Here is a 23,011-nt window from a genome sequence, read left to right as displayed (position 1 = left end):
AACTGACCATTTCTTGTCACCTAAGGAAGTGTCTAGGACCAGGATTGGGTTACATCTAATTGAGTTGTTGGCCAAAGGGTTCCCATGGAAACCCCCAAACAACCTAAGCTGTTGCCAAGACTATAGGTTACTCTGCAGAAACCATCAGCAAAGCCCTGCTACTGAAATACAACACCTAACCAGAGTGGAGAATTCGAGCTGCTGCCTTCACATCTATGTTCTAGCTTCTTGGTACAGAAAGGTACTCAGCACTCTCTCAGAAGTGAAATATAAACACCAAGCCAGCAACAAACCCTTTATCTACAATGGTGTCCTGACTGCAAGATATGCCAGGGGTATAGTGGCACACAGTTCACGGGAGTAACCAACCAATACCTGATTTGACTTAAGGCCCACTCCATGAGATGGAGCCTATACCCAACACTGTGTGGACAAGAACCAGAGACTAGATGGCCCAGGGACCTACAGTAAAACCAAATACTATTGGTCAAAAATGGAGGGATAAAAATCAATGCCTTGGGCTGGAGAGATGGCTCAGTGGTTAAGAGCGCTGACTGCTCTTCCAGAGGTCCTGAGTTCAATTCCCAGCAACCACATGGTGGCTCACAACCATCTGTAATGGGCATCCGATGCCGTCTTCTGTTATGTCTGAAAACAGCTACAGTGTACTCAAATAAATCTTTAAAAAAAATTAATGCCTTGTTCAGCCATCATCAGAGAAGCTTCCTCCTGCAGTGGATCTAACAAACACAGAGACGCACAGCCAGGCGACACAGAGAAAATCAAAGACCTTGGAACACTTAGCCTTCACTGGGATGCCACCAACAAATCCCTCCCATCAAAGGGAACCTATGGAAGAAGAGGTAGACATTGTTTAAGGGACAGAGGGGACAGAGGGACACCAAGAAAGCAAGATCCTCATCAACATGAGCAAAGTTTGTGTGAACTCACAGAGACTGAAGCAGCAGGCACAGGGCCTGCATGAGGCTGCACCAGGCCCTCTGCATGTCTATAATGGCTTCCAGTTCAATATTTTTATGCTACTCTTGTGTGTGCAAACAAGTGGGTCTCTGATCCTTGTTCCTTGTCTTGGGCTCTTTTCCCTTCTGTTGGCTTGTCCTGTCCAAATTTGATGTGATAGCTTTTGTTCTCTTATTATATTGTTTTATGTTTTTATATTATCTCTTAGAAGCTTGTTCTTGTCTGGTGAGGGACAGAAAGGAAGGGTTAGCAGGGGAGGTAGGAAGGAACTAGGGGAAGTAGAGGGAGTAGCAACTGTGACCTGGATATAGTATGTAAAAAAAGAATCTATTTCCAATAAAAGGAAGAAAAGCAAACAAAAACAGGCCAGAGGGAGCAACAGTGAGCGGCATCCCGCCATGGCCTCTGCATGGCCCTCTCTCCAGGTTCTTGCCCTGGTTAAGTTCTTGTCCTGATTTCCTTCAGAAGTAGACTACAGATGTGAAAGTATAAGCCAGATAAACTCTTCTATGCCTACCCTCAAAAGCGAAAGAACCAGCACTCAGGCAGCCTCTGACCTGTCTTGTTCCTGGTTTTGTTTTTTTGCCTCTGTCACTTCCTGGAAGCCTGCCTCCATAGAGCAGCCTTCCACAGCCAAGGAAGTCCATCTTGACACTGTGCAGATCTTTGTGATTTTCATCTCAAGCCATGTTCAGCAGCAGCGATTGGACATCAGCATTCTGTGAGTCCTCCCTTCCGCCTGTGTCCAGCACCGCCCCCCAAACCCCAAATAGGAGCAGCTAGGCCATTCTGTTTTCTATAGCAGAGAGTGTCCTGTACAAAGCTGAGAATGAGCAGTGGGTCTGGACCTGGCAAAGAGAATATAATGAAGCCCCTTCTCTTTCCACCAAATGATTGCAGAGCTCTCTGTACCTGCAATCTTTCTACCTTTGCACTTAATTTTAAAGTCAGCGTACTACAAGGAGGACAGGTACAAGATAGACACTATATTAAACTGTACTGTTGTTTAAAATGTCATAAAGTAGTTTGATATGAAATAAAAGTTCCATTTCTCAGGGGACTTTTGCAACATTCACTGGGAGGCAGTCAAGTGTGGGTTGAGAATATTGTAAACACAACTTCTAAGAAGTTGCCTGTGGTCTTCTGAGCAAAGGAAAGCATGTTTTTTGTTTTCTTTCCAAATTACAGGGGAGTGGCCTGAAATATGTTTTCCATATTTCTGTGTGAGACAGGGTCTTGCTATGCATCCAAGGCTGGTCTCGAACTCCCCATCCTCCTGCCTCTGCTCCCTAAGTGCTGAGATTATGGCGTGAGCCTCCACATACCACACTTTCATTTCCTGTAGTCTTTCGCTTAGAATCTGTAGACACTGGCTGTTTTGTCTAGAGTGTTTCTCTTTTTATTTAATATTATTTTTTTAAAGATTTATTTATTTATTTCATGTGTATGACTACACTGTCGCTGTCTTTGGACACACCAGAAGAGGGCATCACATCCCGTTCCAGATGGTCGCGGGATGGAAGAGGAAGGGCGGTCAGAGCTCTTAACCGCTGAGCCATCTCACCAACCTGTCTTGTGTGTTTCTAAGCTGAGACTCTGTGTCCTGAATGTTCACTAAAGCCAGGAACTTGAACGCCATGCTGATGGCGCGTCTCAAAGCTTGTTACAACTCCAAAGGATGGCACTCAGTGGGTTTTTACTCTCCCCAGCTCCCCATGTCAATAAAGGGTTAGGGAAAATACTTCATACGATGGTGGATGAAAAAAACATTAAGACCTAGTCTATATGGTGCTGGGGACATGACTTAAAAGAGATAAAACAAACAAGCGATCATGTAAGACTGTGGTCTGTGGACTAAAAGCAGTTTGACCTAAGTGCGCAGCTCACCTGACACCACAGATTTAATTTATATTTATACTCGAGTTACCCGTGGTTGCTGGCTAGCTAGAGAAGCGGTGGGCTCATGGGTAGGGTATGTAGTTTTATTTCCCTAGATGAGAGGCTTTCTCAGCTCCAAGCGCCGCATAAAACATGAAGGAAAACACAGGCCTTCCTATGCAAGCGCACACAGAGAAGGTAAACACCGCACTTCTCGAGGATGTTTAAATCTAGCTTTTTGTTCTGTTTACCAGGGAAGCTTTAAACACAGCCCGTGCCTAAGACCCTAGAGATATTGGTTTTAGAGATCCTCGAGGAATTCTAATGCCTTGTTAAAGGTTTTGGCAGGAGACGGACTCCATCCCCACTATCCATTAAACCAGTTTCTCTCTGATTCCTGGGTCACCAGTTTCCCTGCTAATTTAGTAAGCTCTAAGAGAACCCCAAGAGATATCACCTGTCTTAGTCAGGCTGTGCACAGACACCTTAACCAAGGGAACTCTTAGAAAGAACAGCATTTAACTGGGGCTGGCTTACAGGTTCAGAGGTTCAGTCCATTATCATCAAGGCAGGAGCGTGGTAGCAACCAGACAGGCATGGTGCAGGAGCTGAGAGTTCTGCATCTCCATCTGAAGGCTGCTAGCAGAACACTGACTTCCAAGCAGCTAGGGTGAGGGTCTTAAGCTCATGCCCACAGTGATACACCTACTCTAATGGGGTCTAATAGTGCCACTCCCTGGGCAGAGCATATACACCCAGCACAACACCCCTTTCCTCAGTATCCCCCATACTCACTCTCTGTGTACAGTCGCATCTCTGCACAGTGCCCGCCTGCTGTTGATGGTTAACATAAGTGCTGTGCAAGCTTCCCTTCCACATCCCTGAAACTGCACAACGATTTTACCAACCCGTGTTCATGTTTAATATGTCAACAACATTCAACATGCAAAAAGAAACGGTAACAACAGCAGCAGCAACAACAACAACAACAAGTTCTGTCTGTTGTTCTGGGTAACGCTGTGTGGTCCTGGAGTTTGGCTCAGTAGGCAAAGCGCATGCTCAGTCTGTCCTGGATGCTATCTCTCTTACATAAAATCCTAGGGCCCGATGGAACATGCCTGGCATCTCAACATTCATGAGATAAAAGCAGGAGGTTCGGGAGTTCAAAGACAGCCTGGGCTACACGAGTATCTGCTCCCCGTCTCGAAAAAGACTCTGCTGTATAACGATGTGGACTAAAATGCACATTTTATACTAATAAACTAATAGGTGATCAAAACAGAGCAGGAGGTTGAGGTAAGGCAAGGGCGCAGACAGCCATCAGCCTCCAGGACAACCAAGTCTGTGAGGTGGAGCTGGAAGAAGGGAGAGAGGGGAGTGTGTCCTCCTGATTGGCCAGACAGAGTGAACAAGAGCTGGGAGCCCCGAAAGGCTGTGAACCCCCGGGTGGTCTCAGAGTCACCTTCAGTGTGACTGGGGAGAAAAAACACCTTCCTCCTGCTGCACAATTTAAAATTGCTTCCCTAGTCATCCTTAGCTCAAAGTCATCCACCCACCCCCCATTCCCCACCGCACACCCCAGCGTTCCTCTGTCGACATTAGGCCCTGGTAATGCAGCTTCGCCCCAGCCCCTTCCTCAGAGCCACTGGTGCAGGCATCCCCTCTTGTTATCAAGGGGGCCAGCACCTTCATCCACACTAGGCTTGCCTGGAAAGTTGGTTAGAACACTGCCTGTAAGCCCGGCAACCTACACACATGAGAAGCACAGGTAGCAGGCTCTCAAACTCAAGGCTAGCCCGGATTGTGCAGTACATTCTAGACCAGCCTGAGCTACACCAGAGAAGGATGAAGGAAGGAAGGAGCAAATAAATAAACAAACCTGCCGTGTGCATATTGCATACTGTGGGGCTACAAGACAATAGAACTTCAACAACAAAATCCATTCATTCACCTCCCAGTCCATCTACTCTTAGTTGAAAGGAAAAGTGAGCGTCCTGCTCACACATGCCTCCCAGCCTTACTCATGCCAGTGCCTTGCCTTGAATATGTATTCTGGGTCTCATCCAACGTGTTGGTTAAAGTTCTGATTTATAGGAAGCACACAGGATAAGAAAAAGTAGATGAGTCATAAGGAAGTAACTAGACAGAATGAAAGCATTGTACAAACAATGCTCTTGACTCTTTGAAAGGTCAATGTCATAAAAATAAAAACATGTGAGTGGTCTACAAGGACAAACAGTTAGATAATCGTCTAAGTCAAGAAGGAAACAGAAAAAAGCAGGAGTTGCCAACTGTGACTCAAGCCTGGATATTCCAGCACTGGTAAAGTGAAGCAGGTGGATTATGGGTTCAAGGTTTAACTGGGCTGTGTGTCAAAGAGAGGCTGAAGGGGGTTGGGGGGGAAGGAGAAGGAAGGGTTAAAAAAAGGGCTGGAGAGATGGCTCAGATGCATGCTGTTCTTGCAGAGGACCTGGGTTCACTTCCCAGAACCACACGGCTCACAATTGCCTGTGACCCTTTCTCCAGAGGATGCCACATTCTTTGCTGACCTCAACAGGCACCTGCACATAGGTGGGACACACACAGATAGGCACATAAGTAAAAATAAATCCTAAAATAAAAAAGAAGAAGAAAGGTTTTTAAAAGCAAAGAAACAGAGAAACAAAGAAAGAAAGGAAGAAAGGAAGAAAGAAAGAAAGAAAGAAAGAAAGAAAGAAAGAAAGAAAGAAAGAAAGAAAGCAAGCAAGCAAGCAAGCAGGCAGGCAAGAAGGCTTTGAGGCAAGAAGGAGAAAGAAGAATATATTTGGGGACAAATTAGAATGTGAGCTGAGTGTTACATGACATAGGCGAGTTACTGTTGACTCTGTGAGGTGGGAGAATTATAATTGTTAGCATACTTATGAGTGAAAATGGAGGTACAGGCTGATCTACTAAAGGCAAAAGGTCAAGCAGCCAGAATTTTCTTTGCAATAGTTTGGCCAAGGGGGGGGGGGGAGGTGAAGCAGATCTGAAAAACGTCGAGCACTGAATCTTGGAGACTGACACGTGAAAACACTTTGTGTCATGCTCTCTTCCGCACTGTTCGAAACGTTTCGCAGAATGTTGAGAAGCCAGACTTGCTGTGCTTTTCTCTGGGCAAAGAATTCATCCCTCTCCCCTTCCTTTCTCAGTTCTTATTTTTCTTCTTCCTCCTCCCCCTCCTCCTCTCTCCTCTTCTTCCTCTTCTTCCTTCCCCTCCTCCTCCTCTTCTTCCTTCTCCCCCTCCCTCTCCCCCTCCTTCCCCTCCTCCTCTCTCCTCTTCTTCCTTCTCCCCTTCTTCTCCTCTCCCTCCTCCTCCTCTCCCCCTCCTCTCCCTCCTCCTCCCCTCCCCCTCCTCTCCCTCCTCCTCTTCCTTCTCCCCCTCCCCCTCCTTCCCCTCCTCCTCTCTCCTCTTCCTCCTCCTCCCCTTCTTCTTACCGTCCCCCTCCTCTTCCTTCTCCCCCTCCACTTCCCCTTCTTCCCCTCCTCCTCTCTCCTCTTCCTCCTCCTCCCTTTCTTCTTCCCGTCTCTCTCCTCCTCTTCCTCCCCCTCCTCCTCCCCCTCCATTTTCTTCTTCTTTTCCTGAGACTGGGTCTCATATATCACAGGCTGGGTAGCTGATGGTGATCTTGAATTCGCATCCTCCTGCCTCCACCTCCCAAGCACTAGGATTAGGGGTATGAGCCAGCACACCCAGTTTTGCGTGTTGTCGGTGATGGAAACCAGGGCTTTTTGCTTTGTACAAGCAGGGCAAGTAGTCTACCAAATGAACCCCACCCCGCCCCATCCTTTCCTTCCTTTCTTATTATTTATTTTTATAGTCTTGGGGATGGAACCCATGCCCTCAAATATGCCAGCCAAGTACTCTAACACTGAGCTACACTGCTAGCTTACTGCTCCCTAATTTCCTGCCTCAGTCCCACAGCTTGAGAGTCCTTGGGAGGCCTTGTACCTTCCTCCTGCTACTGAGCTGAGGCTCACCGAGGCCAAGAATTACGGCTTATTTGCTCTCCCCTAAGTCTCTTGTCTTATCACAGTCCCAGGCACACTCCAGGGCTTTGTAGCACACTCTTGTATGCTGGGCACCCAGAAAGCCCTCAGTTTTATTTACTCCCCAGGGACTTGCAGAGGTGGCCATTACCATCGGTCTTAGGGTTTTCATTGCTGTGAAGAGACACCATGACCAAGGCAACTCTTATAAAGGCAAACATTTAATTGGGGCTGGCTTACCATTTCAGAGGTTTAGTCCATTACCGTTGTGAAGGTTTGTGTATGTTCAGCCCAAGGAATAACACTGTTAGAAGGTGTGGCCCTGTTGGAGTAGGCGTGTCACTGTGGGTGTGGGCTTTAAGACCCTCATCCTAGCTGCCTGGCAGTAAGTCTCCCACTAGCAGCCTTCAGATGAAGATGTAGAACTCTCAGCTCTGCCTGCACCATGCCTGTCTGGATGCTGCCATGCTCCTGCCTTGATGATAATGGCCTGAACCTCTGAGGCTGTAAGCCAGCCCCAATTAAATGTTGTCCTTATAAGAGTTGCCTTGGTCGGGGTTGGGGATTTAGCTCAGTGGTAGAGCGCACAAGGCCCTGGGTTCGGTCCCCAGCTCCGAAAAAAAAGAAAAAAGAAAAAAAAAAAAGAGTTGCCTTGGTCATGGTGTCTGTTCAGAGCAGTAAAACCCTAACTAAGACAATTATCATGGTGGGAAGCATGGCAGCGTTCAGGCAGACGTGGTGCTGGAGAAGCCAAGAGTTCTACATCTTAATCAGAAGGCAGTAGAAGGAGACTGTGTTCTGTAGGCAGCCAGGAGGATGCTCTCTTGTCCACATTGGGCGCAGCTTGAGCATAGATCTCAAAGCTCACCTCCACCGTGATGCACTTCCTCCAAGGCCACACCTCCTAAGAGTGCCACTCCCCATGGGCCAAGCACTCAAACACAAGAGTATACGGGGGCCAAAATTCAATCCACCACAGCATAGTATAGGCAGAAACACTGCAGTACAAAGAGCAGTAGTAGCCTGCCCAAGTGGGATCTTTAGGAGCGGCAGAGTTGAGCTTGAATTGGGCCGGGTGGGCTACCGTACCTCAACAGTTACTCCTTGAAACGTGGATGAGACGGGTGGGAACAACCATTTGTAGGCCAGGAGCTGGGCCTGGAGGGAGCATGGACTGCCCTCGGAGCTGAGCAAGTTAAATAATGCTGCCTTCATCTTCTCAATTCAGATACTTGCTTATCAAATGGTTCTTTGCCAGGGAATGGTAACTCAGACCCAAGAGACATTCAGCTGGGTCAACCCATCCTTCTTGGTTTTTTCTACCTGGTTATCTTCAGCTGCCCTGACCATAAATTAGGCCACCACAGGGATAGAGACTAGTCTTATACCCTGGGTTGATTGTCATGACTACACGGGTTAGTCATGGAAAATCCTTACGTTTCCTTTTGTTCGGGATAGACTCCAGGCTTTCGGCACACCAGGTGAGTGCCGTACAGCTGAGCTCCACCCGTCCCACCCCTCCCACCCCTCCCACCCCGCTTCAGCACCATGGGAACTAGACAGCACCTGGTTCAGCGTGAGTTAGTACCTCCTTCCTAATTTTACAGAATCCAAACACTTAACAGTAACTCCAGAGCCAGGCTTACGTCCTGCAAACCATCTCCCTTCCCTTCAAATTCTACTCTGGAGCACACCCTCGAGTCAGAGAGTCCAAGATTGCATTCCCAGATCCTTTTCCTTTAAAAATACAAGTGTTGATTTCCCATAATCCTCCCTGGATTCCCCTACCTCCTCCTGTCTTCTCCTCTCTCTTCTCTCTCCCTTTGCCCCTGCTCTCTCTCCCCCCTTGCCTCTTTTCTGTTGTTGTTGTTGTTGTTGTTGTTGTTGTTGTTGTTGTTCTAGCCACTGGAAGTCACTTATGTAGCCCAGGCTAGACTTCAGTGGATCCTTCCTCTGCCTCTTCAGTGCTGGGATTACAAGCATGAATCCCATACCTAGTCCAGCCCCCCATCTTTATCACTTCTTGTTAAGTCTCTCCAGCTGTAAAATGAGGCTTCCTGGCTTCTTATCTGGATAAGTGAGAGGAGGTTCTCTGGGCCTCTGTGGACATTGACCCCTGCCAGGACAGCCATCCTCATACACTATGAGTAACCACCCCAGGTACCAGCCTTGCTCTAGTGGACAGCAGGAGAGAGTACGAGGTCTTCTGGTGCAGCAGCTGCAGTCTCTGGAGTCTGGACCAGGCTGGCTATGGTCCAGCTGGCTCCATAGCCCGGGACACTTTTCTTCACAAACTGGTTTTTCCCTCTGGCTGGCAGCCCAAAAAAGAATAGCGCAATTCACTCCCAGCCTGAGACTGGGAAGGCTCTAGTCGACTCCTCTAGACTCCCAGGATTGTACCTCCTGTCTTCCGGGAAGCCTGCTTTCCCTGAAAGCAGGTTGTTTGCCCTACCCAAGCCTGGCTGCTAAGTCTTGCTTGGTCTCATTGAGAAAGCTTCAGGAAGATCCGAGCCGGAAGCTGGGTTAGCCAGACTCTCCTTGTACTGCGGCAGAGCTGTCCTGGAAGGAGGCAGGACCTCTTTAAGTCTCTGCACTAGGGTCCAGGAGGAGCCAAGAGACCCATAGCCCCTGAAGACAAGTGCGTGGCTGTGCTGTTCCGGGAGCTGACAGAAGGCAGAGCTGGCAGTGAGTAGATCAAAGGCTAGAGTGGGCACAGCTACGGAGGCCTGGAGGCCCGTGTTCCCTCCGTGTCCCCAGCAGCCCTACTCTGCAGTCTTCTCTGTGGTCTAAATAAGTCTGTTATCCACTGTGAAGCTCTGTATGATTTGGAGTGGTCTCTCCCTTGTCTGGGCCTCAGTCTCCCCATTTGTCCACAGAAAGCGAGACTGGATCATTCTTTCAGTAAACTCCGCTTGCTAGGCTTGGTGTGAGCCCAGCCGCTGCGTTAGCTGAGATGTATCTGGGGGGTTTTAAGGGGTGAATGCTGGGGGGGGGGTTTCAGCATCACACGGACGAAAGACCCCATCTATCCCTAAATCAAGAAAGGGCTTGGTAGATCCGGCCTGTCTCTGGCTCCGTGTCGGCTTAGACAAGACCTAGGTTCTCCGGGGAAGGTAACCCTGCTTCCCACCAGGTTCCCACCGCGCCGCTCCCGCAGCGGAGCCCAGCGCTGGAGTGCAACTGGTTCCCTGGCAACCTGGGAGGAATCCAGCCTCAGCTACAGGCTCTTCCTCTCCCCTCCCACCGCCTCCTACTGCGGGCGCCGGGGGCGGAGGCTGCCAGCCCACTATAAAAAGCAACCAGGCTATCGGCGAGCGACTACTCCGAGCTGCGACACTGCTCAGTCTCCTGGCCCGCCGAATTCCTGCACTCCAGCCATCCAGCCATGGCTCCCTCACAGCTCGCGTGGCTGCTGCGCCTGGCCGCGTTCTTTCATCTGTGTACTCTGCTGGCGGGTGAGTGGGTCCCGACCCTACCTGGGGAAGAAAGGAAGGGTATGTTGGGGTGCAGACTGCATTTCCCTGGGGAAAATAGGCCCCTGCTAGTCCCAGTCATCCCAGTGGCTACTGGGCTGGGAGTTGGGGAGACACCTCGGAGGATCTGTGGGAAGCACAAGGTGTGCAGGGAGGAGAATGAAGGCTGGGAAAAACCTAAGCAGGCTCCTGGCTGATGGACAAGAGCTGGTTCTTCCTACTGAGGTAAACTATAACCTGTATAAGCCTTGGCACGCACGGGGCCAGGGAATAGTTAGGACTTCCCCTGCCCTGTTGTACAAGGCCCCCAGGAATAGTTAAAGGTCAAGGTCACTGCAGCTCACCGATAGGGCTTGTGTCTTGTACTGGCGTGCAGCTTGTCGTCTCTCTGCCTGTGTCTCCCCCATCATCCTGGCCACTTCCTCCAAACCCAGCTTAGAAAATATTTTGTCTCCACAGACTTGCTTCCTGGAATCCACTACCTGGGAGCACAAGGTGTAGACATTCCTAGGGACATAGAGACCCAGAGATAGAGATCTGTCTGAGGATGCTCAGCCAGCTCAGCGCAGGGCAGGAGAGAGTGAGGCCCACGGGACTTAATGGAGGAGAGACTAACAGCCTTGCCCACCGTCTCTGTTGACCATCCCACCCCCCCACCCCCCCCCCCCGTTATCCTCTAGAACTCTATCCTCAGGGAGGGCCAAGGCTAATTTAGCAGGGCTATTTGGCAGGTCTATGCTCAGAGAAGGTGGCACTCTGCCTTAGGGTGCACAGTGAAACTGAAAAGAATAATAGCCAACCCCCAGCTTCCGGGATATCTCCATGGAACTAAATCACCAGTGCCACGGGGAGCTGGGTGGGTGAGTGGGTGGGAGTGGGGGCGGTAGGCTAAAACTGTGCCTGGCTTTATGGTGTCTGAGCTATTTGGAGACAGTGAGCACTGGGAAGTGGAAATCAGATGGAGGTTGCTTGACCATCACCTCCCTGTGTGTCCTGGAGCTGGGTCTTGACTTCTCTGGGCTCAACTGCTGTACCATTCATTGCCCCACTGGTGAGAAGGCTCCAGTGTCTAGGGAGGCATTTTGGAAAGTGCATGTGGACATGGCCAGTACATATCACTTTCACTAAGCTTATAGGGAAATCCTAGGCTAGGCTGGAAAGGAAACCCAGAATGTTTGAAGTCTGGGGACCCTAATCATGGTTGCTGGCTCTGCTAGGAGACGGTGAGCATGATGCAACCCCAGTGAACCTCAGTTTCTCCTCCCCTTGAATGAGGTATTCAGCTAGGTTTGCCTTAGAGCTCCCCAGCAGGGGGTCTCAGGCTTTAGGGCTGCTGCAGGCTGGTGCGTGGCTGATGCAGGGCATCTGCGTCAGTCCCCAAATGTGGGTCTGCAGGGCTGTGTCAGGCAATCGCTCAGTGCTTTATGTAACAAACCTGCAAATGCAAGTTAGAGCAGAGAAGGCTCTCCAGCACTGACGCATTCACTCCCACTCAAGTCTCAGCAAGAAAGAGAAAAGAAAAAAAAAAAAAGATCTGTTTTCAGCTGTTACAGCCTGCTTCCCCCATCCTCAGTGGGGGCTGAGGGGGTCGGAGGCGGACAGCTCCAGTGCCAGATCGAGGGCCCTGTATATTTTATTAAAAGCTCCCCCCACTCCGCCCTTCTCTGTTGGTCGAGGTTTTATATGCCGTTAAGCACTTCCATTCATTTGGCAAATGTAAGCCAGACACCTGCTGTGTGACGAGCTCATTTCTGGGTGCTAGGACCACAGCAGTGAATAAAGGGTCCGTGCAGCCCATCTCTCGGGGTGCTGAAATTTGGCTGCAGTACACAAAAATAAGCCAGTGAGCCATTTGGTCTATTAGAAGGAAAAAGCACAGGAAGGGGGAGGGTTAACTTGTGTTGTTTGCTTGGTTCTTGTTTTGTTTTTTTGAGACGGGGTCTTTCCATGTAGCTCTCCTACTGGTCTCAGCCTCCCGGGAGGGGCCTATAGGAAATGTTGACATTATCTGTGGGAAGAAGGAATAGATGAGCTCTCTAAAGGCTGATGGCCTGCCCAAGGGATATTTGGCAACTTCCACAGACATTTTTAATTATTACGAAAATCCCGATATTTCCAGAGTGCACAGCATCAGCCCCCAGGACAAAAAGTTAAGCAGGTCCAAACTGTGAACAGTACGGCCATTGAGAAAAGCCGCCCCAGGGTCCAATGTGTCTTAGCAGTCCTTAAGGGACAATCAGAAGGAGCATACTTCTTCCAAGAAGCCTCCCCTGATTACTCCTTACATTTGAAAGTTATCTCAAATTCCTGTAAGTCCTAGGGTGTTTGTGAACGGCCAGAATGAGGGGCTTTGCCAGGATTATGCAACCGTAGCATCTAGGAAGAAAACCAGCTCTGCCACGGACAGTAGACTGTGCTTACAGTGGCAAGCGTCTGGACCCTCTGATCGTCAGTTTCTGCATCCATCTGTAAGAAGAGGATAACAGTGTGCCCTTTGCGGGGATTGGGAGTTAATAAAAGCAGATGTGTGTGTGCTGCCCACAGGATCTGAAACACAGCAGGTCCTCAACATCCTCCTCCTCATCATCTGTATCTTACCTGCCTGTAGACCCAAGACCCTTCTGAAGGCAGAGACAGATCTCATTCATACCCCCACTCCCATTCCACGACACCCCTACCACCTCACCTCCCCCCACTACCCCACATGCCCCACAGCACCCAGCTCAGGGCTTGACAAGAGGGAGGAGCCAGCCCTTGCTGCCTAAGTAAACAGTGATCATTCCAAACGGGCAGCACCTGCAGGAGGAAGTGCTCAGAGTTAAAGAGCTGTGTACAGACTTAGACGTAACGCAAGCCAGTGCTGGCTGACTTGGGAAGTGGATGCGTGGTTGTATGGGTGGGTGGATGGATGGATGGGTGGGTGGATAGATGCATGCATGACTTGGATGGATGGATGACTGAATGGATGCATGGATGACTGGATGGATGGATTATGGATGGTTCCATGTATGCATGGATGGATGTATGGATGTATGGATGGATGACTGGACAGATGCATGCATGGATGCATGAATGGATTATGGATGGATGGATGGATGTGTGCATGCATGGGTGTATGGGTGACTGGATGGATGGATTACGGATGACTGGTGAGTGGATTAGTAACAAGCAATGGGTGAAAAATTGATGGGTGGGTGAGATTTTGAAAGCGTAACAGACGGATAGGCGGGTGAGTAGGGTGGGTAGATGGATGGGAAAGGATGAGTAGGAACAAGAAGAAGGCAGCTAGGAGGAAGGGGGTAAGTAGGATAGAAAGATGGATAGATGGGCAGATGGGCGGATGGTCTGATGGACAGATGGATAAATAAATGCATTCGTAGATAGAAGGGTGGGTGGATATATCTAAAGGAGGGACAAGTAGATTAAAATAGGTTAAAATATTGCTTCTTTTCTGAGTATTTACTGAGTGCCCAGGTTGCAGCCAAAGCTGAGACCCCCAGTGGTGTGAGCAGACACAATGCCCCTCTAACTTCCCAACTCATTTAGCGGACAGTAGGTGGCTGGCTGCACACAAGTGCTGCCTCCCTTTCTACAAATGAGAGCCTAGGTCTGAAGAAGGGAAAGCCCTCCCCCAACTGGTGACACAGCCATCCTGGTAGAACCAAGCTCTGATCCCAGCCAAGGGCTTTGTGGCTCACAGCGTAAGTTGGCTCTGTGGCCCTCGCAGTCTGCAGGCAGTAGTGGTCTTCTCTATCCTAGCTGGGGGTCTTCCCTGCCACACAGCCTCCTATCTCAGATCATCCCAAGATTTCTCCAGGAAGACATCTGCCAGACCCATGCAGGAGTGGCCACCGGGCTACTGTGACCAGGGACTTAGGAAGGGGAGGTGCATATCAGATTCGTACACTACGATTCATAACAGCAGCAAAATTACAGTCGTGAAGTAGCAACGAAAAATAATTTTATTTTTGATACAGCTCAAAAATTTTTGAGGAGAGGAGCTGTATCAAACAAAAGTGGTGGCATTGGGAGGATTGCGACCAAGCAGATTGACAGAAATAGAACGCAAAGAATGTTAAATGTTCACATCAGATGCCTGGGATTATCCACTCGCAGAAATCCCTGCCCAGGGGCTTTTGCTTCATAGCTGTGTCATGTCCTTACCCACTACTTTGTCCCTACCTTTTCTCCTGAACTCCTTAGCCCAAACTCATTCTGCAGAGCACAGGGCAACCTGTTCAGCAGATACTCATACATTTCCCAGGAAGAACTCTCCTATTCAACACAGGACCTTACCTGTTCCATGGACCTGATCATGTGTGTGGAGGATGCATGTGTAGGGTGATTGCCGAGCGCTTGACTTAATCGTGCCAAAGACAGGATGAGCAGGGCAGGCAAGGCCAGCCGGGTGAGGCGGGGCCTGAAGAGTAGGGCCACTTCATCACGTTTAGGCCAGGTGACTGATCTGTGTCTCCCTTAGATCCCTCTCCCCTGCTATGACTTCACTTTAAAAACTAAATGCTTCTGGGCTGAGAGTTGTGGCCCACACTTTTAATCCCAGCACTTGGGAGGCAGAAGCAAGTAGGTCTTAGTGAGTTCAAGGCTAGTCTGGTCTATTTAATGAGTTCCAGGATAGCCAGAGCTACAATAGAGACCCTGTCTTAAAAATAATAATAATGATAACAAAACTAAATGCTTCCTGGATATCAGGCAAAAGGAGATTTATGAATAAATATTAATTCTCATTGGTCCAAAAACAACCCCAGGAGCTGAGACTCTTGCTGTCTGTCAGGTTATCAAGGGTTGGGTCAGAGGTGGACTCTGTCTTGGGAGTGTAGCTGGGAGAAGCTGAAATGGGGATGGGACACCAGATGCCCAAGGGTCCTACTGACTGGGGGGCCTCTCTGGACTCAGGTCAGCACCTCGGCATGACGAAATGCAACATCACGTGCCACAAGATGACCTCGCCAATCCCGGTGACCTTGCTCATCCACTATCAACTGAACCAGGAGTCCTGCGGCAAGCGCGCCATCATGTAGGTATCACTCCTGACCTCCGGAGGCCCCGGGACATCCCGCCCCCTCCCCCCACCTCTCCCTGGGCTTCCCGACAAAGGCCTTAGCAAGTGCCCCCTTGTTCCAGGCCCACAGGCTCCCTCGCTGACCTTAAGATCAGTGGCAAACCACAGAGGTAGGAAACGGATTTCTGGATGTCCTGGATGGCCCACTGTGGTCCAAGGCAGCACCCAGGATGGAGCCTCCCCTCAGCCCACTAGTTCCGTGGGGAGGCTGAGGGAAGTGGCCCATCAGAGCAGGATCCAGACTCCAGCAGGAGATGGATTAGCAGGAGGCTGAGAGGAGATGGAGGAGCTAAAACGGTTGGCTAAACACTTAGAAGTTAACTTCTTGTCACCAAGCTGACAGAAGAGCAGGGCCCTCCAGGCCTCTGGGGAGGAAACAGGCCCAGTCAGTCATTTTCTGCCTTCCCCAGCATTGATGGTGGTCCCTTGAGCAGCCTCAGTCAGGCAGGAAATGATCAGTGTCCCTTTTAACTCGGGCTCTGCTGGAGGAAGTCCAGCTTTTCCTGTCTCCTAGAGAGCTCCCCCAAGGAGTGAGGTTCATATTGCATTCCTGCTGGCTCTGCTTCCCCAGAAGCAAGGATTGCTCCTTCCAGATACCCCCAAACACTTGCCTCTCTCTTCTAGAGAAAGTAGAAGAGGGACTTGGGACCTTTGGGGGTGCCACAGCACCCCGGCATACCCCAGTTGGTCGCACTTCATCTGTCAACCTCATTTTTCCCACCTGTTCAATGGGGTTAATGTAGTGGAGTTAGCTGAATGTGTGAGCCACAGAGGCCGTAGGCACGGAATGTAGGCTCTGGTCAGCTCTGAGCTGCTGTTGGGGCAAAGCAGTCATGCCCAGCCTCACGGGAAGGCTCTAGACAGAAACCACACTCAAGATCCCAGTGAGGATACTGCTTGACTTTGGCTCTGAGAAGATACTTTAGCTAAAGGACAAACCCTAGAGGAGGAGGTCGGGATCCAGAGGGCAGCTGTCACCATGGGACCGGGATCTTATGCACAGGATCTTTCCAGATCGAGAAAACCCATCTTGCCACATATCTGGTATCAGAGAACGCCTGTGGCATCCCCAGGAGGTCAGAGCCCAGAGCACCCCCTTACCTTGATAGCAGTGATGTGGTTAACACTGTGGTTATTTCTAAATCTCACAACACCCGTTCTCTAGATAGTTTACCCCCCCCCCTTTTTTTTTCTTTGGCCTGGGACTTTCCTGGTTTTGAAAGGGGAAGCACCTCAGGCTGAATGCCACAGTTCATCTGAGGTGGAGGGTTCCCTCCAGACAACAGGTATTTGTGTCTCAGCCGAGGACTAGGAGACAGGGGATGGAGTGACCCAAAACCTCATGCTAGCAAGCCAGGCCAGCTTTCCTGAAGAGCGTGCAAGGAGCCCCCCACACCACAGCAGCCTGGCTGTCTAGAATCTGGGCATCACCAGACCCTTGTCTTCCTTATAGCCTGGAGACGAGACAGCACAGACACTTCTGTGCTGACCCAAAGGAGAAATGGGTCCAAGACGCCATGAAGCACCTGGACCACCAGACCGCTGCCCTGACTAGAAATGGTGGCAAGTTTGAGAAGCGTGTGGACAATGTGACACCTAGGATCACCTCGACCACCAGGGGACTGTCCCCAACTGCCCTGGCAAAGCCTGAGTCAGCCACAGTGGAAGACCTTACTTTGGAACCGACTGCTATTTCCCAGGAGGCCCGAAGGCCCATGGGGACTTCCCAAGAGCCACCAGCAGCAGTGACTGGATCGTTTCCCTCAACTTCCAAAGCTCAGGATGCAGGGCTTGCCGCCAAGCCTCAGAGCACTGGAATTTCTGAGGTGGCTGCTGTCTCTACCACCATTTGGCCGAGTTCTGCTGTCTACCAATCTGGATCTAGCCTCTGGGCCGAGGAAAAAGCTACTGAATCCCCCCCCACTATAGCCCTGTCTACTCAAGTGTCCACCACTTCAAGCCCCAAGCAGAATGTTGGGTCTGAAGGCCAGCCCCCATGGGTCCAGGAGCAGGACTCCACTCCAGAGAAATCTCCAGGGCCTGAGGAGACAAACCCAGTTCATACTGATATTTTCCAAGACAGAGGACCTGGCAGCACAGTCCATCCCTCAGTGGCTCCCACCTCCTCTGAAAAGACCCCCAGCCCAGAGCTGGTGGCCTCGGGCAGCCAGGCTCCTAAGGTAGAGGAACCCATTCATGCCACTGCAGATCCCCAGAAACTGAGTGTGTTTATCACTCCTGTCCCTGACTCCCAGGCAGCCACCCGGAGGCAGGCAGTGGGGTTACTGGCCTTTCTTGGTCTACTCTTCTGTCTGGGGGTGGCCATGTTTGCCTACCAGAGCCTCCAGGGCTGTCCCCGCAAAATGGCAGGGGAGATGGTGGAAGGCCTCCGCTACGTCCCCCGTAGCTGTGGCAGTAACTCGTACGTCCTGGTGCCGGTGTGAGCTGCCTGCTTGCCTGCCCGTGTCCAGAGTGTGATTCAGACAGCTGTCTGGGGACCCCCATCCTCATACCCACCTTCATCCACGCTGGGAGAATGGGAATGCAGAAGCTGGATCCTCCAGGGGCCATGTGCTCCAACCCCCGAGGAGTGGCCCTGGAGGCCACCCTAGACCATTATTCACTTATCAGAGACAGACAGAGCAGGTGGCCTTCCAGCTCCCCCATATTTGAAAGAATCCTCTGCTGCTGGCTGGTTAGAGGGGCCCTTGACATCCCAAACTCTATGAGCAATTATTTATTGGATTCCCAGCCCCTGAGACACCCGTTTCCCGTGCGCACCGTGGTCCACCCATCTTACAAGCAGCAGGCCAGGCCTCTCTGCCTGTCCCCTGACCTCCTCGTGTCTCCTGGCTTTGCTGCAGTCGCCAGCCCTGTCTCCTCCCCGGCCAGCTGCGGTGCTATCTATCCCGGTCTCTCTCTCCCGTGTACAGAGCCATCACCACCATCACCACCAACAACTCGTTCTGTCTTTGCTTGCATGAGGTTAATGCTGTGTTTTCTGGAGCTCTCTGGGACGGGAGATGAGCTTCTGTGAGGGTTTAAAGTGTTCCTCCCCAGACTTTGATGTGCCGTGAAGGCATGCTGCCTCTGAAGGAAGGCTCTGGTCCCCACTCCGCTGCCAGCACAACAAAGTGCCCCACCTGTAAAGGAAAAGAGACTCGGCCCAGAGCTGGCAAAAACCCATGGCCCTGACATCATCACTTTCTCTGAGATCTTTGTCCCCATCCCTGGATGCCACCCCCCCCCCAGCCCTTATCAACATGAATAGTCACTGCCATTCCACTGGACTGACACTTTTGTATGCTGTGATTCTGAGGGCTGGCAAGGGATGACTTGAGAGTGCAGATCCTACCCCATGGGCCCCCAAATGGAGGCTGAGCTGGGGACCTGCAGGAAGAGAGGCCAACTCAGAAGGCTCCACTGTGTTCTCACTGGCACCCCTCCCCTGTGCACCAAGGTGACAGTCACAGGTCTGCCCTGCCTGAAGAACAAGCCACAGAAGGAAGATTATGACAAGTCCCTGGGAGGCCAAGGATCCAGGGCAAACCCCTGGAGTGGCCACACACCCAATTTCAGCTTAGGGACTTGTGCATGTGTGTACTTGCACAGCCCAGATCATTCAGAAGCTGCCAGGGTCCTTTCCTACATCTGAGAGCGCAGTTCCTGCCAAGGTCTCACCTTCGCCTCACTTCAGGCAGGGCCAGAACTCCCATAACATTCTCCAAGAGCCCTGTGACGTGTTCTGGAAGGGACTCTGCCCTGGGCACAAAGTGTCTACTGAAGCAGAGAGCAGCGCCCCAGCGCCCCAGCGCCCCAGCGCCCCAGCGGGAGCTGTACCGGCAGACCACGCCCCTGGGGGGAGGGCCCTCCGTTGCAGCTTTCCCCACCCTGCTCTGAATAGCTCCAACCGTCACCTTTGGAGCCTCCCAGGGGCGGGCTTCACCCAGCCAGTGACTCACTCCTTGATAGGTGGAAGCTCAGAACAGGTGGCTCTGTCCCAGAGTGAGGAAGCCAGCCCCTTGGCGACCCTTCTCTTGGGAAGCTTGTGGGAGGCTCTGGTCTGGCTCCAGAGTACTAGTTGTAGGCCTGAGGAGCAGCAGCCCGAGTGCACTATATCCTGGTTCCTTCGGTGGGGAGCCTTCAAGGGTTGGGACACCCATGGTTGGACTTTGTTGGTTCCCGCGCCTCGTGGGCCAAAACAATCTGAGGAGGACTTTGGAAGGAGTTGGTTTTTCAAGCATCATTACCAATGTCTGTGCCATTTTGTATTTTACTAATAAAATTTTAAAGTCTTGTGGATCAAATAAGGGAACTTTTCTCTGGGGTAGGCCTTAGGCTGGGGTTTTGGGGGGGAGGAGGGAGCATGAGGAATGGAACAGGTGAGGGGAAGTTCTGACACCCTGTGTCTAACTCATCATGCACCATGGGCAGGGATTTCCCAGAAGGCACTGCAGATGGGAATGAGGAGAACTGGGCCCCGGCCTGGCTCAGTGCTGCCTCTGTGTATAATGGTGAGCCTCTATGCATGTGGGTGTAACTGGTCTGGTCCAGGCAGGATCTTTTTTTTTAAGATTTATTTATTTATAATATATAAGTGCACTGTACACTGTAGCTGTCTTCAGATACACCAGAAGAGGGTATCAGATCTCATTACAGATGGTTGTGAGCCACCATGTGGTTGATGGGATTTGAACTCAGGACCTCTGGAAGAGCAGTCAGTGCTCTTAACCACTGTGCCATCTCTCCAGCCACCAGGCAGGTTTTATAATCCTCCTGCCTCAACATCTTGAGTAGCTAGCATTACGTATTCTGTGGTTATTAAATGTCAGAACATCTTTCTATCAATAACATCGTAGATTCAGTGTTTACACTGTAGTTTTAAAACTGGAGGCAGCGAGGGGCTGGAGAGAGTTTTAAGAGCACCTGCTGCTCTTGCCAGCACCCAGATCAAGCAACTCACAGGGGATCTGATGCTCTCTCTCCCGGCCTCTATGGGCACCGTCACACGCCTGCAGATACCCATTCATACTCGTAAAATAAAAATAAGTAAATCTTTGAAAATAAAATTAGAGACAGCATTTAAAAATCAGGAAGTCGGCCGTGTACACTCATTTCCTAAATTCTTTCTGTGACTGAGACGGGACCCCATAGGCCTGTGTTCTCTCCGGGTGACAGGTGGGGGTTGGGAGTGGGGGTTGCAGCCTGTCCTATGCAGTTAAACCATCTCCCTGGGCTCACTGGATCCATCAGGTGCTATTTGTCATCACCACCCTCTTTGTTTCCTATGCTAAGGACATTGTTTTGGAGTCACTGTCCCTATCAAAAATGTGTCAAGGGAAGGCAGACCGTGATCTCACTTCCCTCTCTTCTGGGGCCTCCCTTGCCCCTTCGTTTCCTGCCCATTTTCATCAGGAGCACAGATCCTCAGCTCCTGAAGGACAAGAGGCTGCCTCCCCACATCCATGAAAGCTGCAGTCAGCTCTCCGTCTGTGAGGGGAGTTTTTCAGATGGACCTTCATCCTCCTCACATGATTCCCACATCCAAATGGGAACCGCCCCAGTTTGTTGCCCCAGGCCGTTCCCTGGCTGGACATGATGGAGGCGTGGATGACATCTCCAACGGGTTCAGGAAGAGGAAGGGAGTCAAGAAACCTGGATCCCGGTTGAAGGCTCCCCAGGGACCTCAAAGTTCCGTGACCTCTCATTTTCTCTTTCAGTTTGCAAGCTTGACTTAGCGAAAGCAGTTCCCATCACCAGTTCCAAGTTTGAAATGGCAGTTATTCTAAAACTCCGTGCAATCGTGCTGATAATAGACACTCTTTCTTCGTAGTTTCCTCGCACCAGGCTCTGTGCCAAGCTCTTCCGGCAGTGAGCTTTACCATGGCAATAAAGTTTGCCAGGATATGTGCACTCAGGCTCAGGGGCATAGCTCAGTGGTAGAGCAACTGACTCATTCCCGATGTGAGATCTGAAGATGTGTGACTTGTTCCAGTCTCCTGCAGAGCTGGCACGTGGCCAAGCCTTTCTCCAGAGTTCAAATCCTATGGCATATGTCGTTAGGCTTTGGGGCTCTGGGAGATGGTTTTTGTTCTTTGGTTTTTTGTTTGTTTGTGTTTTCTTGGTTTTTTGGGTTTTGTTGTTGTTGTTGTTTGTTTTTTTGAGACCAGCTCTCCTCGTGTGGCCCAGGCTGGCTTTGATGATGTCTCCCCTGACCTCTTCCTACACGGCAAGGAATCCACCGGAAATAAAGAGGCAGAGCAACCTACCAAAACCTTGATGGTCTGCCCTCTCTTTTCCAAGTGCCACAGTGTGTGTCACCACGCCCAGCTCCACACTGTTCCCGTAAGTCACGGATGAGCAGCCACAATTCCTAAGCTTGCAGACCTCTAAACCCATCAGACCTCCTACCCTCAGCCCCTGGAGCGCAGGCCTGGAATTTGTACCATTAAGCTACAGCCCCTCCTCCTCACCCTTTGCCCCTACCTCTTACTTGGCCAGAGTTTTAGGGCCCACTGCAACAGGTAAACCCCTTTCCCTCTCCCCAGGGAGACTCAGCAGTAGCCAGCCTCGGCTCCTCCACCTTAGCTCCTTTGCTCCTAGATCTGTGCCCGACTTCTGCATTCCCCAGATGGGCGAGGCCACACAGAAAAACACACAAGTGAATGGCTGGGAATTTCCAGCTTTGAGCTGAATAATAGATGTTTTGCAGGGTGTGTGTGTGTGTGTGTGTGTGTGTGTGTGTGTGTGTGCATGTGTGTGAGTGTGTGTGTGTGCACATGTGTGCATGTGTTGCATGTAGTATATGTGTTCAAGCACAGTATGTGAGTGCCTACAGCTGTACTTAGGGGGTGGCAGGGAGGGCTCAAAGGCCTCAAGGGCCCATGCACATGTTCAAAGTACATAATGACTCAATTTCAAGGATGTGAAAAAAACCTAGTTCCAAAACAAAACCTAGTTCTAGGTTGGCTTGCCTGAACCACACCGAGTTCCTCAGCTAGGACTCCCGAAGGACCTCTGTAATCTCAAGCCATTGCAGTCAGTGCCTCTACTGCCAGAGCAGACGATGCCCTTCCTTAACCTCCAGGTGGCCCTGCTGTCCCTAGGGGGCAGAAGAGTACTGCTCAAAACTCACCCCTCGTCTCTAGCAATACAGAGACACAATATCACATGGGGTTTGCTGGCTGTGCAACTTTGACCCAGTTCCTTGTTTTCCTCTTATATCAAACAGAAAGGAGAACTTATCTCAGGGGTATAGAAATCGTAAGATGACCCTCACCGAACATTTAAGACAAGTGGTTGTGACCAGTGGCTGGTAACTAGAACTCAAGATCTGTATTTCCAAATGGTTTGAAATTGTGTATACACACACACAAACACACACACACACACAAACACACACACAAAGACACACACACATACACAAACACACACACACAAACACACACACATACACAAACACACACAAACACACACACATACATACACACAAACACACACATACATACACACACAAACACACACACATAAACACACACATACATACACACACACAAACACACACATACATACACACAAACACACACACACA

The 23,011-nt window shown here is 50.6% G+C and overlaps 1 protein-coding gene across 2 annotated transcripts; it reads left to right on the top strand.

The window, feature by feature from the left end:
• Window positions 1-8,196: 8,196 nt before the first annotated feature.
• On the top strand, window positions 8,197-19,727 carry Cx3cl1 (C-X3-C motif chemokine ligand 1). Of its 2 annotated transcripts, XM_008772329.4 has the most exons (4): window positions 8,197-9,552; window positions 10,001-10,322; window positions 15,255-15,375; window positions 16,874-19,727. In XM_008772329.4, the coding sequence occupies exons 2-4, from the start codon at window positions 10,253-10,255 to the stop codon at window positions 17,862-17,864; spliced, it is 1,182 nt and encodes a 393-aa protein (XP_008770551.1). In that variant the 5' UTR covers window positions 8,197-9,552; window positions 10,001-10,252; the 3' UTR covers window positions 17,865-19,727. The 2 variants fall into 2 exon arrangements, with proteins under 2 accessions (XP_008770551.1, NP_604450.2); NM_134455.2 differs by lacking the exon at window positions 8,197-9,552 and having other exon boundaries at window positions 10,233-10,322; window positions 16,874-19,719.
• The last annotated feature ends 3,284 nt before the right edge of the window (window positions 19,728-23,011 follow it).

Source organism: Rattus norvegicus, chromosome 19, assembly GCF_036323735.1.
Source record: "Rattus norvegicus strain BN/NHsdMcwi chromosome 19, GRCr8, whole genome shotgun sequence".
NCBI lineage: Eukaryota > Metazoa > Chordata > Mammalia > Rodentia > Muridae > Rattus > Rattus norvegicus.
This window is presented reverse-complemented; position numbering and strand designations above follow the sequence as displayed.